General features: G+C 32.8%; 2 protein-coding genes across 4 annotated transcripts; one reads left to right on the forward strand and one right to left on the reverse strand.

Moving 5' to 3' along the window:
* Positions 1 to 3137: 3137 nt before the first annotated feature.
* On the reverse strand, positions 3138 to 4856 carry LOC149987545 (uncharacterized). The gene is made up of 2 exons (XM_090243726.1): positions 4715 to 4856; positions 3138 to 4577 (listed from the first exon to the last, which is right to left on the reverse strand). Exons 1-2 carry the CDS (start codon positions 4755 to 4757, stop codon positions 4276 to 4278), a joined length of 345 nt encoding a protein of 114 aa, XP_090099852.1. The 5' UTR covers positions 4758 to 4856; the 3' UTR covers positions 3138 to 4275.
* Positions 4857 to 14936: 10080 nt separating this feature from the next.
* Positions 14937 to 18302, forward strand: LOC112294266 (flavonoid 3'-monooxygenase CYP75B137). 3 transcript variants are annotated; one of them, XM_024544560.3, is made up of 5 exons: positions 14937 to 15269; positions 15802 to 16299; positions 16398 to 16527; positions 16659 to 17109; positions 17215 to 18302. In XM_024544560.3, exons 2-5 carry the CDS (start codon positions 15891 to 15893, stop codon positions 17845 to 17847), a joined length of 1623 nt encoding a protein of 540 aa, XP_024400328.1. In that variant the 5' UTR covers positions 14937 to 15269; positions 15802 to 15890; the 3' UTR covers positions 17848 to 18302. The 3 variants fall into 3 exon arrangements, with proteins under 3 accessions (XP_024400328.1, XP_090099851.1, XP_024400329.1); XM_090243725.1 differs by lacking the exon at positions 14937 to 15269 and adding an exon at positions 15313 to 15593; XM_024544561.3 differs by lacking the exon at positions 14937 to 15269 and having other exon boundaries at positions 15611 to 16299; positions 16662 to 17109.
* Positions 18303 to 18567: the final 265 nt, after the last annotated feature.

The following is an 18567-nucleotide window of genomic DNA, read 5'->3' on the forward strand; positions in this document are numbered from 1 at the left end:
AAATTTATAATATGTATTTTTAAAAAGTAGATTCACAACCTCTCAATTATTTTTTGCTGGTCTACTATAATACTCACAAAATTCTCTAAAATATAAATCTTTTTTTATTTCACAAAATTCCAAATCATCTAAAAATACCTTGGCTTTACAAAGCTCTCACAAAATCAATATCCATCCAAATTAATCAAAACCAACATTTAAACAAACGTCATAAAGTTTTCATCTTAATCTTATTATCTAATCAACCAAAAAATCCTATTATTGCTATAGGTATGTGCTTGTGTGCCTTAGATCTAATTTCAATCTTAATTCACAATCAATCTTCTTTAGATATCAATCTCTAATTTTTTTAGGTAAATTTTGTTAGAAGCTACTTTTTACTTCTATCTAAAGATTCTTATAATATTATTTTTTCTAATCTATTTTTTTCAACTTAATTTTTTTCTATAAAGGAAGTATAATTTTTTTTATTATTATTAAAAAACAGCATTAATACTAATAAAATTTACTACCTCTCTATCTTTTACATTTATTTTTTAAAAAATAATTTTTTGATATAATTTTTAAATTAGATGTTCTATAATATAATCCAATTTTTTTCTTTCATCCAATAGTTGTATTACAATACAACACAAGGAATTTATAACTTTGAATTACAATGTATAAATTATAGATAAGTGAATCACATAGCCCAATTTTGTCCATAATTCCTACAATAACATATAGATGAAAATCAATCTTAATACCATAAGCCCTATTATCATTCAAAATAAGTATGTCATAGTTTTCTTTCAAATCAAAGAATCTTATAACACCTTGTCCTACTTGTACAAAATTACATCAATTAAGAAAATATTAGATTGAAAATAAAATGATATGTTTAAATTTTAGAAGATTTCATCTTAGAGATTGTTCTCTATAACTTGATAAGGTCATTTCTTTAAATTCTTCTTTAAAAGATTATAGCAATTAAATTGGAGGGCATACAAAAGGAGTTAGATTTGCAAATCTTATTGTTATTAATGTTCCATTAAACATGTATTATTACAACTCAAAAAATGGTCAAAATCATCACCTTCTAATGAAAATTCAAACCAATCAAAGAACAATGCAAAGATCTTTAGTATATAGCCAAAATTAAAATCAAAATGAACAAGTACCATCTTTTTAAGATGTTAAGTATATAATAGTTCAAGCTGAGGCACCTTCTATATCAAATTTATTACTTCTTCAATCCAACTTAGTATAAGTAAATAACAAGAAGGTTTCTTTGGACAATGGATATTTGTCTTTTTTAGTTTTGATTAGAGGTATGAATACCAAAAAGCCAATAGACTTAATATACCTTAAAGAAGATAAAATATCATTAGATACTTTAGAAGAATTCTAGCTATTCTTTCAACCTCAATTCTAGCTATTCAAGTTTAGTAGTTAGATTTAAATTAGATTTTTTGAATGAAGCCTTTACCTTAGGAATTGATAGAAGTCAAGTTGAAGATTTTGATACATTATAAAAGAAGAAACTATCATATATCTTTTTTTACAATTCAAATATTCATCCTAAAGCATTGAAATTAGACATGATATACCTACTTATTTATATACTTCAATATAAGATTGGTATTATGGACTAGCTAATTTAATACATATAGTAGAACAAGATTGTGTTAAAATTCTAATCAACCATGATGAAAAAGAATCCAAAGATTTTAAGTTTAGATTCCAATTAGATAAAGAAGAATTGAATTTTTTTAAGAATTGTAGTATTTTATTATCAAAATATATTTTCATGTAGGATTTATAAGGCCTATAGAAATTAAAAATTGGTTGTTCATATTGTCTTGATAAAAAGAAGAGAAGAAATAAGCTCAAGGTATATATGGATTATGAAGATTTAAATAAATACATTCAAAAGGACCATTTTCTATTACCTTTTATTAGTTTTATAATAGATAATGTGGCAAGTCATAACTTATATAATTTTATGGATGCATACTTTAATAATATTAAGTATCTATAGCTTCTAAAGATTGACATAAGACTTCATTGGCATCACTTCATAGAACTTTTGTATATGTAATTTCTTTTAATTTATAGAGAGTTCTTTGAGCTTTTTAAAAAGTCATGACATATATATTCTTAGACCTTCTTCCAAAGTCTATATCAATTTTTATTGATGACTTTAATTGTCAATCATCAAAGAATGATCATCTTAAAAGCCTTCAATTATGCTTCCAATCTTACAAGAAAATAAGACTTTTCCTCAATCCAAAAAAATTTATCTGCTATGAGAATAATAAATAAATTATTAAATAATTTAATTATAATTTTTTATTACTCTTATTAATTTTTTTAAAGTTACAGCATTTTTCTGATATAATTATATTAACAAGGATGTCATAAGTAAACTAAAAATAATGTAAGAATAAATTAAATTCAATTTGAATTGTCATACATTTAATCTTTATAATTATTATAAATTCTTATGGATTAAAACATATGAATAGTCAATCCTCACAATGTATTTTGAACATAATAGTGAAGATAGTTTGGCCAAAACAATATTTCAGACTTCATTTTATGGCCATCAGCTTTAATTATGGATTTTGCTTTTAGATCAATGAGGGCCTTAGATCTTAGTTTAGAGTCTTTGAGATTCAAATGTGGAAATGTGGCTGCTACTCTTAGGTCTTAAGACAAGAGTATAAGATGTCTTTTAGGCTCATTTAGTCAAACATTTTTTTTTTTTTTTTTTTTTTTTTTTTTTTTTTGTTGATGGACAAAGCCAAGTTAATTTTTCACTATGTATTGTAAGTAAATTTGATATTTTTTTTTGATTTTTCTTCTAGTTTATAGAATCAATTCTTGAAAATTTTATTTAAAAGTAGGAAGTTATATTGGACTTTTGTAAATGTAAAAATCTTTAAATTTGGAGTTTAGTCATGAAAGAATCTTTTGATTTAGTAAAAGATAGTATATTGCCTTTGTAATTTGGTAGCTCAATTTTGGAGGATTTTTCTTCATTACTCACAAGTTAGAAGGCAATAAGATTTTTTATGTTGAAAATTGATAAATTTAAATATTTTAAAAGCTAAAAATTAGTCATATTAAAGCCATGACATGGTAGAAGTATTGAGTCTTGTGGCAAGAGGTTTATTGCCTTTGAATTCAAATGGCCAAAAGAAGGCTCAACTTTGAAGGACAAGATCAAGATGATTCAAGAAATTTAAAGGCTCAATTTTTAGGAAGATGTGCTATTTGAATTTGAGATTCTAATAAGCTTAAATTTACTAAAAGGCAATCAAAAACTAAGCCATGGTGCTTTAAATTGTGGAATGAAGTCTACTACCTTGCCAAAATAGAACATCAATTTTGAACGACAATATTGGATGCATACAACTAAGCTTAAAGATTAAATTTATAAAATAGAAGCACCTTCAATAATTCTTTTCAATAAGACTAGTTGGATGTAATTTGGAGCTTATTATTAGCCATGGTGTGTTAATTTGTGAAGATAGGTACAACGATAGGTTTTAAAGTACCAAACTCCTTTAATTCTCACTTAGATATTATTGTTAGTTCTTTAGTCATTTATTATAAATGAATCTTAGATGCAAGGTTATAAAATATGTAGATGTCAATTTGGATGAGTAATTAGATAAATAGATGATTTTTTTGGATATTACATTTCAATGAAGTCATCAATTTGGATGTGATAAATTTTGTAGATGAAAAATTGGAATGATATCTATTACATAAAATGGAGGAATGTGAATTGGATGGATATGGATTAGATGGATGTATAAAACTTAATTAAATAATAGACTAATAACTTAAATCGAATTATAATGTATAATAATTCATTTAAACTTTTTTAATTACATTATTTCATATGAAAAAGGTTAAAAACATCAAATTTGGTGCACTTAATTCTTTTCACATTTTGACGTATTTTCCAAAGAGAGCAATGGTTTTCATCTTGGTTTGAAAGCAAGAATGAGTTTTGCTTTATGTATAGGATTTCGGAATAGTATAGCTTGAGTTTAGAGCAAAGAGATCAAGTCAAGATACAACTTCCATCAAGTAAGCAACTTACCTTTACTCTCTTTTCAGAATTCTGATTTAGTTGATTAGAGGGCATCAAAAAGCCCGTGGCCGAGAGGATCCCATGAGTCTGCCAGGACTGCGGATATGTGTACGACGAAGAGACGAACTTCAAAAATGTGCCCAACGAGTTCAACTGTCTTCGTAAGTTCACCCAGCTCCCTCCCCGACTCATTCCTTACGTGATCGAAGCACGGGAATTGCTCCCCACCAGTCCATCGCAATCCCCGTGTGCATCAGTTTGGCCGGGTCCCGCCGGATTGGCTTCTGGGCTCCTGACGTCTTGTGCTTCGCTGTGGTGGTGATTGCAGCACGCGCACCTCCCCCAAGTCGAGGTTCGCCATGGCCAATTCGGCGGTGGGTGAGATGTTGGACGCCACCGAGAAGGACGTCGCCGTGTCCCGCGGCAGCGACGTGATAAAGGCTCTTTGCCGAACCAGAATTAGATTCGTCCCTCGCCGCGGGAGCTGTTTCTGTGTTGAAGCAAGAGTGTGACGTAGATTAAGGAGTTGGTGGCAGACAATTTTGATGGAATTGGCTGTATGTTTGTGTTAATACACGATTTCTATGAATTTGTAACTACTTCCAAATTTGTGAGCAGACAACTTACGTCTTCGGAGCTGCTCGCATGCTCGACGAGTGTGTGTATGCATGCGCTAGGCATTCATGAGCTTGGACGTGGATGTGTGGTCGACGATCTTTTTCGATTTGCTTGGTTTCCCCTTTCTCCGCCGTAGTGCCAGATAATGCGATCGCTACGCACTGCTCATGCAAAGCACTCTTCCACGAGTGCGGATGTCGTGCTCACAGTCCGTAAGTCCGCAAAGCTGGTGCTCACTCATGGCTGAATTTCACACCGTGGTCACTGCGGGCACGCGCCATGCGTTTTGTCTCCCTCGAACGGCTTGGTGCAATTATTTCCACGCAACGTGCGCTGGGCATCAAGTCTAACTACCTACCTGTAATCATTCGACGCGGAGTATCTGAAGGAAGTCCAACCGAAAGTTGTAAATCACTTGCTGATTGAAATGACTCGGTGGCAGACAATTCGATCTTATGATGTTTGCATCGGAGTTCGATTCGAACCGGAACGGTTCCAGAATGAAATTCTGCCTATTTGTGGGTGGCATGATTCGAGACAGTGTTTCTAGCCCTGTCCCACGGGGTAATGCACGGTTGACAGTTGCAACACCCAACCTCCACTCTCACGTCCAACATCCACCTCACTCCAAACGCTGCTTACCAGCCCATTCCCCTTACCTTGCACCCAAATGTAACAGCGAAAGTAATCACCCAGCACACTCGACCAATTTCCAACACCATTCAGCTGGAGACAACGCAGCACACAACAACCTCCACGTCCATGTTCCGACGTGCTCTGAGGGTACGTCCGTCGCATGTAAACGCTCCTCTCATCTACGATCGAGTTCGCGAACCCGCTCCCGGCTGCTCGCAAGACTTGAAAAAGAATACTCGTGGCAGGCATTCCCTACGATATCTACCACAACTCCGATCCTTCCCAGGTGCAAGTTGAACACATGTGGCTCGTCCTCGACACCATCGGTCGCTGCTTTGCAAGGTCGCCATTGTGAAGCCCACCTGCGCAACCTTGAGAGAGATCGCTTGCGATGTGGAACTGCCCACTACACATCTCTGCTTTTCTACGTCTTCTGACCCCACCAGACTTGCAGCTCGTGGGCCGCGGCAGAAAGACCCAGCGTCCTTCCTGCAAATAGCCCAATGGCCGTTCCCAGTTCTGCGCATTGACACCGCCATCGCCGACTTACTACCCACCACTCTCACACCTTCACATCCATCCAAAGAAAACGACCCCGCTTCACCCACATGTTTTCCGAAATGAGTGGCATTGCCAATCTTCCAAATTTGTTAGGCATCCACATGATTTACACCTCATCGCCGCACTACACTACTCTCCTAAATCATCGTTACATCGCTATCCACAAACTCTAGGATCCTCTACACATTGATTCACACACGTCTAGTTCCACACGTCGCTGCAGCTGGTCCCCCGGTCTAGTTCTGAATGCGGTCAGCTCCCTTCTGAGCATCCCTCTTCAAGTCGTGCGCGGTGTCGCGAGCGGAGCCACCCACGTCCTCAGCCTTGCGCTGCGCGGAGCTCGTCGCCTTGTCGGCGTTCTCCTTCAGGGAGTCGCCGGCGTCCTGCACGGCGTTTTGCGCCTTGTTGCCCAGATTCCCAGCCTCGCCACGGACGTCGCTGCCGGCGCTCTTGGCGCTGCCCTCGATTTCCCGGCCCTTGTCCGCGGCCTTGTCACCCAGCTTCTCGGCCTCGTTCTGAGCATCGCGACTTACATCCCTGGCTGTGTCCAGGGCATCGTCGGCCTTGCCCCCCAAGTAATTTCCGGCGTCCTCAAGCTTCCCCTTCGCAGCGGAAGAAACAAATCTGCAACGAGAAGTGGGCCGCGAGGAGGAAGAGTTGAGAATCGGGAGCAGGATTGGGGATTAGAGAGGTCGATAGCAGAAGAGGCGCTTTCACAGATGTAGATTATGGATGGTGATGGAGTAGGAGCGGGCGGAGCAAAGTTTTATAACCCGATCGAGAGCGTTGTTTCTGGCCGCATGCGCCCAAACACACACACGCACAAAAAGCGAACGGAGTGCGTGCAGGGTGCCAAGTGGCTTGGTTTGGGGGGTGTGGTGGTTCCAGCACATGTTAGTTTGTGATTGGGTAGTTTATGATTGCGTTTCGCAAGTCGGGTGAGGTCGAAGAGTAATAGGAATTGAGTTGTCACCTGGTCCTGGACGAACTGAAATTCGGGTGGTTCCATGCAGCTGGTCAAGTTCATCAACCCCTAACCCTTCCCCTTGATTTTGTGTCTTTGTGTTAATAAATGGTTTTGTTTGGTTTTATCTTTGAACCCCATCATCACACTTCCGAATCCCTTCTTAGGTTACTGACCCATTTTCGAGCACCCTACGGCCATTTCCCTTATAGCATGGAATATTTCTGCTCGTCCATCATCTCATGGATGACTGATCTTGACCCCTCCTGGTCAGAAATATGTGTAGTGCTTGTTAATTTTATAGCATTTTTAATCATGGAGTGAGTGTGTTTCAACTTAGGTGCCACAAGATGGAGTGAGTGTGTTCCAATCTAGGTGGCAGTTATTGATAGGTTGGGATAGAATGCAAGTTCTAGAGGACATGGATGAAGTTAATTGTTTATTGACAAGAATATTTTTAAATTGAAATTTAAGCTTAAAACAATGAATAACAAAAGAACTTGTATTACACATTATTGAAGGGATTTAAATTATATTTTATGTATATATAACGTAGTTACACAAAAACAACAAGAATAAACAAAAAAATCTATTTAAGGATCTATCAATAAATAGGATAGAATTAAATCAATAAAAATAAAATAAAATAAACTTGAAAGACATCAAATAAGCTCAAAAAGTTTAATTAGAACTTCTTTTGTGAATGAAGTAGTTACTAGTTAGTACAAAATCTATGAGATTTTTTTTAATGAAATATCAATAAAAAAAACAAATGTGTTAGAAATCTAATCAAATAGACATTCTAATGGAGTGTCTAAAGTTTGAAACCTTGGAAGAAAAAAAAAAAAAAAAAAAAAAAAATGTATAATCAAAATGAGATTACTTATACTTTCTTACAAATTTGGATAATCAATGATAACTTTTTTTAAAGTTCCAATAGCATTCAAAGTACAATATTTAGAAAAAAATGTAAAGGTTGTAGCCACTACTGGCAATTACAACCACTTAGCCATAGACAACAATTCCAACTAAACAAAAAGATCTAATTTTTATAAGAAGTTGCAAAATAGTCTCCAATTCTAAAATAAATACTTTCATAGAAGAGAAAGAATTATTTTCTTTAAAAAATATAAAATATTTATCAATAATCTCTTAGGAATTAAAGACACAAATCTCTTCAATAATATTAAGTCTGCAATGTGTATAATCATCTAGAATAATTATTGATGAATTATTATCTAACGTTGGAATTAACTTGATTTCTAACTTTGAGACTATAAGAAGAAGTATGTCTACTTTTATAAGGTTCAATGAGAAAAAAATATATTTTAAATACTTAAACAAAAGTTGGATGATTCAAAAGCCAATAAAAAGAGAGTAGAGCAAAAGTGTGTTAAAAGGGTGTAACTAATGATACATTGCATTGACAAGATTATGAAACAATTTTAAAGGTGCCAAGAAAAACTCAAGGCTTTTATAGACACCTTAAAACAGAAATAAATGTTTTAGTAAATATCAAAATAATATGTTTGATTGTATTACAAAGATGTGAAAGGCAATAATAAATAATAATAAATAAGGTTAATGATGCACAATTAAGTTAGGTGCATTAAAAAATTAACCTTTTGGAACAAGGAAAAGGTTACTATTTTTAATAAAGTTTACAGCCTTAATTGGTACTATCAATTATAAGAAATTAATAGAAATATAGAGCATGGTTAATTTTATAATTACATGATTGATCTTGAACATTATTCATATTCTGAAAATATATATTTTTAATTATATATCATCAAAATCAAGAATAATAATAAAAACAATTGTCTATTAAAGTATACCTAAACATTAATTGAGTTTTTTCACCTTTGTACTCAAATAAGAGAATTTAAGACTATCATTTATTATTAATTGCGACAAGATATTAATTTAAAAATATATAAATAATAGTAAGACCTTACCTAGTAAATTATGGCCTTCTGAGAGATTCTGTAGCTACTAAACAACTTTTTAAAGATAATAATTTAAGATCACCATAACACCTGCAATAGATATAAATTAAAATAGAATAATTTTAAGTAAAATTTAGAAAAAAAAGGGGATAAAAGAAAAACCACCAATTTACTGATAAATCATAATAGAATTGGAATTATGCCAAAATTTTCTATTTCATACATTTTAAGGATTTTTTTCGCATACAGATTAGATATCATCAATTTAAGAAATTTATAAGCTAAATAAATCCTTATTTTATTTTATTTAAATTATCAAATATAACAAAGGATTTGATACCTAATACTAAAAAATATTGAAAATAAGCAGGTCTTAGAATAGAAGTATTTAGATTCTAAAGAAATTAGGTACAAGAGATCTCATTAATGAATTAGTTCTTGATCAATTGCAACTTTATATTAGTTCAATTAGAATTTAAACACTTAAAAACATAAAATAAAATAAAAAGTAATAGATGACTATGAACTCAACATATTGCATTAAATTAGTCTCTTTAGTAATGGTAGAAAAAAAATAAGGTCTTTATAATGTCTATATAAGTGCCAAATTAGAATACTTATTTCTTAACAAAAATAAGCACTAACATTGTTGTAGCAATGTCCATGATCCTTGATAAATTAGCTATAGGAATATGAAATCAATTTTCTATCTACCGACTACTTTGTCCTTCCTCTATATCTAGTCACTACATCATCTCAAAGTTTACTTCTTATTATGTAATTTCTTGTCATGTAACTTCTTCACCTTGTATTCTTCTATTGAACTTAACCAATTGGATTGGTAACTTCATGTATAAAAATGAATATATACAAGACAAACGACCTTATTCTTTATAATACTATAAAAGACTCTAATAGTGAAATTGAGACTTGAGTAATTACATCTTTGATCTATAAAGTCAATAATTCAGATTGACGTTTTATTTTTTTAATAAAGCTTATTTGATTGTTTAAAAAATGCTGTATTTTACACGTTTAAAATTATATATATATATACTAAATTAAAGATAACCTTTTTAATTGCAAGTAAAATATAATTGCTTATAAAAATCAAAAGCAGTTATGTTTCTTTCAAGTACAACACAAATATTTATTTTTATCAATTGTAATACGATTTATTTATGAAAAAATATAACCATTTTTTAATCAAATATATTTTAAAAAAATTTATCAAAAAATTATTAATAAATATAGTATTTTTTGGTTTTATTTAAAAATTACTATCATCAAAAAATAACTCAAATATATTTTTTTGATAACATCTATCAATGTTATAAATTTATAAATGATATTGTATTTAATCAAGAATCTTTTTTATATCAAAGTTTTAAAGGATGTTTTTAAAGATATATAAAGTGAGTATAGAATTATCTATAGTTATTTATCTTCTATTTTAAGAACAAGTAAAAGACGTGAATTAAGTATTAAAGAAATATCTATATCATTTTTTTTAATAACTTGACTTCATTAAATGAAGTAACCTTCTAATTTGGATCAAAAAAAGAATTTTACTCTCATAATTCATGATATACCATCTATTGTCATAAATATAACTAGACAACCTTTTTGCCTTTATTATTTTTTTATAATATATATATATATATGTTTTAAGACTATTTGACCTTATAAAAAGTTAAATTATCAAAAGATTAGAACTAAAATTTTAATATCATCTTCTTTCAAAATTAACTACAATCAAGAATTTATAATAGAGGAGTTTTAGATCTAAATTATAAATAAAATAAATTTTAATATTGTGTATATTATTGCAAAAAATATATTTGTAAATATACATAAGAACTATCCAGGTATTGTGCAAATGTGCTAACATTGGTTTTTGTTTTTGTTTTTGTTTTTTTTTTTAATTTTGATAATATCTATCTAAATCAAAGACCAGCTATTGATATCAAGATGTTATTAAAAAAAGAAAAAAAGAAAAATCGGATTAAATTATTATTATTATCTAAAAATATTTCAAATTTTGGCACTACCAAGATACAAAATCAACATCTAAAAAACTTAACTTAAAGACTATTATTTTAAAAACATTGTATGACCCACTTAACATTTTCAAACTTCACAATGTTAAAATTATAATAAAAACTTAAAAACAGACATGTTTTTATTTGAATAGAATAATAAATACAAAACATGTAGTACTGCAATTTTAGAATAATCTTAGTATTTGGTGATATTATTGGAAGTGGATATTATATAAGATAGTATTTCAAATAGATTATTTGAAGATAGTCCTAAAGTTATTTAGTATTGACTAAGTATTTTTTTTTTACATTATTTTAAAGATTAATTTTTAAAATAATTTATGTATAATATTATTTATTATAAAAATAAATACATAAGTTCATATTTTATTTGAAGGCTACTACTTTTTGAAATTATATTTGAATACCATCGACAAAAAAAAAATAATATCAAAATTAGCATCATTTTTCTAATACAATTATACAAAACTTAGAATTTTTAATTTCTTTAATACTAGTACTAATAAAAAATTACTTATGCTTACATCATATACTTTGAAAGATTATAATTTTTTAGATACATATTGTTCTTTAAAACAATGTTGTAATTTTATTAATTTTAAATCTTATTTTAAATCATTTTTCATTGTATCTTTTAAAAAAAAAAACTTCCTATATAATACCTTGTAAATAAGAGATAACCCAAGTTTTAATCTTCATAAATATATACATTTCTATTAAAAAAAAACCAACTTATAAAATAAATATGAATATTTCTATATACGATAGTAGTATTTGTGTATGTAATTACTATGGTAATACATTATTTTAATAATGTAAAGATGTTATTTAATTTGCCAAATGGTAATTATTTACCTTATTTTTAGACTTTTAATAAGCACAATCTTTTCAATGTTCATTTCATGCCTACATACAAAATTAAAATTATTAAAACTAAAGGATGATATCTTATATATAACATAAACTTTACATGTTTGAGGTACTATGTACATACTACATGCATAAAATTGTTATGGTGGTAACACATGCCGTGTAGGGATGACATAACACTTCATACATGGATATGGTGTTGCAGTCTCTGCTCAATCTCCACCCAATCCACACACTTTTATGCTGCACCGACTTACATTCAACTCTCCTTTCACAACAGTTACCAGATTTTGCTTGCAAAACACATGACCCATGCAAGATATACCTCTATCAATCCAACTTTGTCAATGTGGGAGGATATATTGCAGTGTGATTAGATGTAAACAAAAAAGTTATCCATAAATTTGCTAATCTTTCTTCTCAATTAATGCATAAATGTTGGAATTAAACAAAGAAACAAAGGTTTTGTCACAATTTGTGGTATTAGTTACAAAATGATAGCACCATCTAAACATACTTATGAAATGTTTTACTGCAAAATATCATATTTATTGTATTGGCACTCAACCTTAAAGAGACTCATTTGAAGGAATCAAGTATTACTAATGATTTTTAACAAAATAATAATAATAATAATAAAAAATTATTGCACTACTTCTTAATTCAAAATTTTAAAATTTACATGAATTTGAAGAAAGCGTGGTTCCAACTAAAACTTATTCCACTTGTTGATATGACGAGTTAATTCCACTAATATACAGAAATTATATATATATATATATATATATATATACACACACATAAAATAAAATAAAATTTTATAAAAAATAAAACAAGATAATATGTTATGCTCATATCAAAATAAATTTCTATATATATATATATATATAAGTTGCTTAATTTGTAACCTTAGGAGATAAATTTTTTTATAGATAATATAAGGCTTAAAAAATTTAATTGGCATCATGCAATTTTATAATTTCAAAGTGCTTTGAATAATATTTCGAGGTGCTAAGATGTTGCCAACGCTTGCAACATTAATTAGTTGTCTTTTACAATGACAAATTAGCTGTTATTTGATTGTTTGTTTCGTAGCTTGTTTGGTAATATTGACATCTTGTTGATTTAAATGTATTGGTGCTTGGTGCTGCAAGTTCAAGTAATTGAAAGCCAATCTATGTTATAAAGGTCCAACCAAGATTGCCATTGTTTCTTTTTTTATATTATCTTTTCAATTCTTATCAAATAAACTTTTGAAATTAGGAATTTTCACTCACATTTTGATGTTGTGTACTGAACGGTCTTCATGAAAAAAATTGAGTGAATATAACTCATTTTCCAATAGTAATATCATAGATTGATGTTTGGTTTACATTTGTGTTGTGAACATAACTAAGACTACATTGTAAGATGGTATTGTTTTTAATATTCTAAACCATTTATATACACTAATACTTGGATTTTGGTAGAGAAAAATTTCATGGAATTTGTATCCACATAACCTCAACAATGTTTTAAAACATTATTGCCTGTGCATAGAAATAATAATTCCGAAATTCCAAATGCAATGCAATGCAATGCAAAAAAAAAAACTTCTCTTGTTGGATCTACATTCACCTATTATAAACCTTATATGCATAAAATATGATCTCTATTTTTAATGTTTTTTGAGTTATTATACAAAACACAAGGTTATGAATTTAAAATATATTAATTTAAAATATATTAAAAAAATTATTGGATGATTAGATCTTAGTAATTTCTTGAATATCTTTGCTAAAATCAATAACCAATTAAATTTTATTGAGTTATAATGGATCTGAATGCTCACAAAGCAAAACACTAACTTAAAAAGAGTATATTTTAAATTTAAGGTAATATTTTTGAAAAACTAAGAGATAATCATAATAAATGTAGTTGCTAAAAATGAATAGATTGATTGAATATTGATTGTAAAAATAGAATAATTTTATAAATTTTATATTATATATGTTTCTAATATTTTAGTAGTATTTGTAAAGATTTGATAAAATTTAGTGGAATGAGATATTGATAAATAACTTTTCTTCTTAAGTATGTATTTTATTTTAAAAGTTTGGTTTTCAAAAATAAATAAAAAAATATTTGGCTAAAATTTGATTATCCATTTTATTTTATTTGACAAAAATAAATTTATTATAATTAAGAAATCATTCCAAATTTTTAAAAAACTGAAAATTTTAAATCATAAAATACCATTGCTATTTATGTATGAAAACATTTCATACAATTTTTTTATATAATTCACAATTCAAATAAATCTGGTCAAACATGACATTGTTTTGCTCACAAAAAATATAGCCAATTAATAAAAGTCAAATATGCAAAGATATTATATAGTACAATAAAATTTTATTGTCATATATGTAGCTTTTTCATCCATAAGACGTATAAAACTTTTTAGGCTTTTTTACATGATATGCTCTTACAAAGTTTATAGTGTCCCTTTCGGTAATTATGGTGTTTACAATGTGTTTACATTACTAATTACCATGTCTCTCTTGCTTCAACTCTAGTCTGACTTGCACAGGGTTGACACCAGGATATATATACATATGTCACTTTTTGGGTGATCACTCTACTATTTATTCAAAAAAATTATATATAAAAACATGAGTTTTTCAAAATTAGATAAATCAAATAAAAAAAATTAAACTTTATTACAATTATTCTATCCATTTTTTCCCTTGTTTCTATATTGTTATTTGTGTTAAATGGCTTGTTCCATGACACCATGTGAGAACTCCCAATAAGGTAGCCAATCCATTTCCAATAACTTAAGTATTTCAATATATATCCAATAAGTGTAAAAATGAAGTAAAAAAATCTTCATATAAGAAAATAGAGATCAAGAATATTCCAAGTATTTTCACACAATTTGGCCCAAAAATAGAATTTATATAAGTGTTCTAGCTAAATCTTTTCTTTGATCCATTTCCTACATATAGGGCAACTTAAGTCCAACTAGTGGTGGGTTACAAAATTGAAAAATCTAACTTTTACAGAATTGAGAAGTGACACCTAATTATACTATTATTCCACCCCAACCAATCAACAACTACCACCTATATCAAAACACACCCACTCCATCCTACAACATTTTTTTGTGACCAAAAACGTTGTAAACCAGCTGGATCTATTTCCGACCAAAATATGTCAGACCTGATGGACAATGGGTCGTCAGACTTACGGAAATGGGGGTGGTCGACAATCATACTCCGAAAGTACTATTACGAATCAATCTTCTCGACAGGATGCTGAACACACCCCAGAATCGAAGTTTTGAGCATCTGACAAGGTGGTCGTTTTGTATTGAATCAAAGCGCAGTTCTCAGTTCATTCATCAAGCGCTGTTTTCATTTCATGGTGGCCACCAGAACTGAATTGGTGCTACGGAGTTACGACAATGACGATGGGTACACACTAGCGCTGCTGTGTACGCTTGTGTGTACGATGAGTACACTCTAAGCGTCATTCTCCAGGTAAAAATTGCAGCCCTGGTTTCGTTTCGGTTGCAGTCTCCATGGGTCGTGGATTCCTGGTCTTGGCATGGATTCGCAAAATTTGAGAATTGATTATTGTCCTTAAAGCTGCGGTGTTCCATTCCATAGGTGACAGCATTAGAGAGTTTTGCCACATGCTTGCTGTGTCTAAACTTGTCGCACACTTCCATCATCAGTAGTCCTTGCCGCCCATGTCACACTGTCTCTATGATTCCGAGATGTCAGCCACTAACAGTGCTATCAGTGCTAGTTACGTTCTAACTCTGTATCAATTTGAAGTACAAGTTTTGTCGTAGGATCGAGGTACTACACTTGAAACTTGCTGAAATTCATTTGTTGAAGTACTCTGCCAATCCATTGCTGTGTCTGATGGTTATCAAAAGCTTGATTCTGCAATGACATAACTTTAAGTACACACACGAGATCGGTGCCAACTTATACAGTGCACAGATCCTCAGAACAAAACTCAACTTGCAAATTCTATTCGGTTCCAAATTGTGAGTCCATGCAGAGATTTGCCTTGCTAGAATTTGGCTGAAGTCGAGAGGAACCAGAACCAAGACAACGAACCTAGGTTGTTGGGGAAGGTATTCCGTTACGATGGATTTTGCGAAGAGCACGGTTGCGAGAATTTCATTCGAGGGGCTCAAACCTGAAGATGGACTTTCCAACCAGAGAGTCGAAATCATTGTGTTTCTAGCGGCAATGTTCATCTTGCCCTTTGTGTTGCTGAAGCTAATGCGGCGGCCAAAGTTGAAGCTACCGCCATCGCCACCGGCCTATCCTATCATTGGGCACTTGCACTTGCTTGGCAAGCTGCCACATCATAGCATTGCAAACATAGCGAAGACGTATGGGGAGATTTACTCCCTCCGCTTAGGGTCGGTGCCTGCCATTGTGGTCACCACGCCGGAGATGGCCAAGGAGTTCTTGCTGACTCATGACAAAATCTGGGCGTCACGCACTGTCCGTGATGTGTCGGGCTACTACCTTTCCTACAACCACACAGGTCCACTTCTCTTCCAAAGCGTTCCCCAAAAATCTCATGTTATGGCTGTTTCACTTCAATGCTAACATTCGTCATTTGCTAATTGGAAATGGGTTCAGGTATTGCGTTTGCTCCATTTACTCCCGTATGGCGCAATCTCCGAAAAATTTGTACGTCGGAGCTATTTACGCAAAAAAGAATGGAAGCCTCGCAGGGCGTGCGCGACGTGGAAATGCAGTGCATGATCAGGTGAGATATTCAAATTTTCAGTCCAGATATGAGTCGTGAAATTTACAATGAATGATCTTTTGTATAGTCTGTTTCACTTTTTGTACAAAAAAGTTCACTAACCCTGGCAATTCATGCCATGTTCTCTCAAGGAGCATCCTGAATGACGCGAACCAAAGACGGCTCATAGACCTGAAGCTGGAGGTCAATGCTCTAACGGCAAACGTGGTAACACGAATGGTGCTCAACAAGCGGTTCATGAGGTGCGTAGACTCCACAGCCGAGGAGGAATCTAGAGCGCAACAGTTCAAGGAAATCATGAAGGATCACTTCACCCTCCAAGGCATATTCATGATCGGAGACTACATCCCATGGTTACGTCCCTTGGACCTCGGCGGCAAGGAGAAGCGCATGAAAGCACTTCGAAAGCGCCTGGACGCCTTCTTAAACGAGATCCTCGACGACCACGAAGTCAAGCGAGCAAAGGGACCAATCGCGGAGGAGGACCAAGATATGATTGACGTCCTCTTGAATGAAATGCACCAGCAAGACCCCAACGAACCACACAAAATGGACTTAAACAACATCAAGAGCACCATCCTAGTATGTCAATTCTGCCCTTTCCATCCCTAATTCCACCCCAAATCTCTCCAAAATCAAAACACTACACGTCAAATTCTAATTTCACCATCCCTACCATGTGCTCAGAATATGTTCGCCGGAGGAACAGACACTGCAACGATCACTATCGAATGGGCCATGTCTGAGCTGCTCCGAAATCCACCCATCATGGCCAAGCTCAAAGCAGAGCTCGACGCCCTGATCGGCCAAGATCGGCGAGTGCGCGAGACAGATGTGCCCAACCTCCCATACCTGCAAGCCATCACCAAGGAGACCTTCCGTCTGCACCCAGCGGGACCTCTCCTCGTCCCCCACGAATCCACCCACGACTGCGAGGTGGCGGGGTATCGAATTCCCGCTGGCACTCGCTTGTTTGTCAACATCTACGCGATTGGGCGTAGCAGCAAGGCGTGGGATCGCCCGCTCGAATTTGACCCAGAGAGGTTCATGACGGGGCCGGACGCGAGCGTCGACACCAAGGGCAAGCACTACCGTCTGCTGCCGTTCGGAACGGGGCGTCGAGGGTGCCCGGGCATGTCGCTCGGCCTTCTCCTTGTGCAGTTCACGCTGGCCGCGCTTGTGCACGCATTGGATTGGAGTCTGCCCCCTGGCATGGATCCCGAGGACGTGGACATGACGGAGGCCTGTGGCTTGAAGGTGCCCCGGGAGCACGCTCTGTCTCTGAATGCAAAGCCTCGTGCTGCAGCTCAATTCTACTGAGTGACGACCCACCTCACCCAGAACGGCTTTTTCTGAATCCTCGGTGCGTTTTTCACACATTAGAAAGGGAAGTGTGTGTTTCTGCACCCCTTCTATTCCAGCTAGAGTTCTTCATCTGTGGGGTGTGGACAGATTAGGTGTGTAACCAGGTGCTGTGTCGCTGCTTGAAGAGAATGAAACACCGCCGTAGGTGTTCACCGTATTCCATCCCAGCAAATGGAATGCCGGACTCTTCTTTTCATGTTTTTGGTTTTGGTTAATTTCAGTTTGAGAGAGAGGCTTGTTGGGAAATGTAATTTGATGTCTTGGGGTTATGTTAGCAGGTTTTAAGGTTAGTGTGGTCATTCCAAGCTCTATACATTGTTCAAAGTTTGGTATAAATCTAACGGTAATCTTGTAGAAAAGTTTTTATTAAAGTTTTTAAATATTAATTAAAGAAATATTGTTTGGATAAATTTTAAGCTTATAGTAAAGGAAAATTTAATTTTTATGAAGGAATAAATGTTTCACTACATGAAAAGATTAATGTTTGTTGTAAACTTAAAAATTTGTAAAAACATTAAAAAAAATAAAAATAAAAAATAAAACAAACAAACAAAAACAAACACATTAATTTTGCAAGAGAAGAAGAAAAACAAAACAAAAAATAATAATAATAATAATAAAATAATATAATAGTTTAAAAAAGTATTTCAACCTTTGAATCAAAATACCACAAGA

This window comes from Physcomitrium patens, chromosome 17, assembly GCF_059467195.1.
Source record: "Physcomitrium patens ecotype Gransden chromosome 17, ASM5946719v1, whole genome shotgun sequence".
NCBI lineage: Eukaryota > Viridiplantae > Streptophyta > Bryopsida > Funariales > Funariaceae > Physcomitrium > Physcomitrium patens.

Excerpts from the sequence above, each read along its gene's own strand:
- LOC149987545 (XM_090243726.1), bottom strand. The coding sequence starts at position 4,757 with ATGCATACACACACTCGTCGAGCATGCGAGCAGCTCCGAAGAC. Across the intron at positions 4,578-4,714 it reads ATGCGAGCAGCTCCGAAGAC|AAACAGCTCCCGCGGCGAGG; the intron begins GTAAGTTGTCTG and ends GCTTCAACACAG.
- LOC112294266 (XM_024544560.3), top strand. The coding sequence starts at position 15,891 with ATGGATTTTGCGAAGAGCACGGTTGCGAGAATTTCATTCGAGGGGCTC. Across the intron at positions 16,300-16,397 it reads CCTTTCCTACAACCACACAG|GTATTGCGTTTGCTCCATTT; the intron begins GTCCACTTCTCT and ends AAATGGGTTCAG. Across the intron at positions 17,110-17,214 it reads ACATCAAGAGCACCATCCTA|AATATGTTCGCCGGAGGAAC; the intron begins GTATGTCAATTC and ends CCATGTGCTCAG.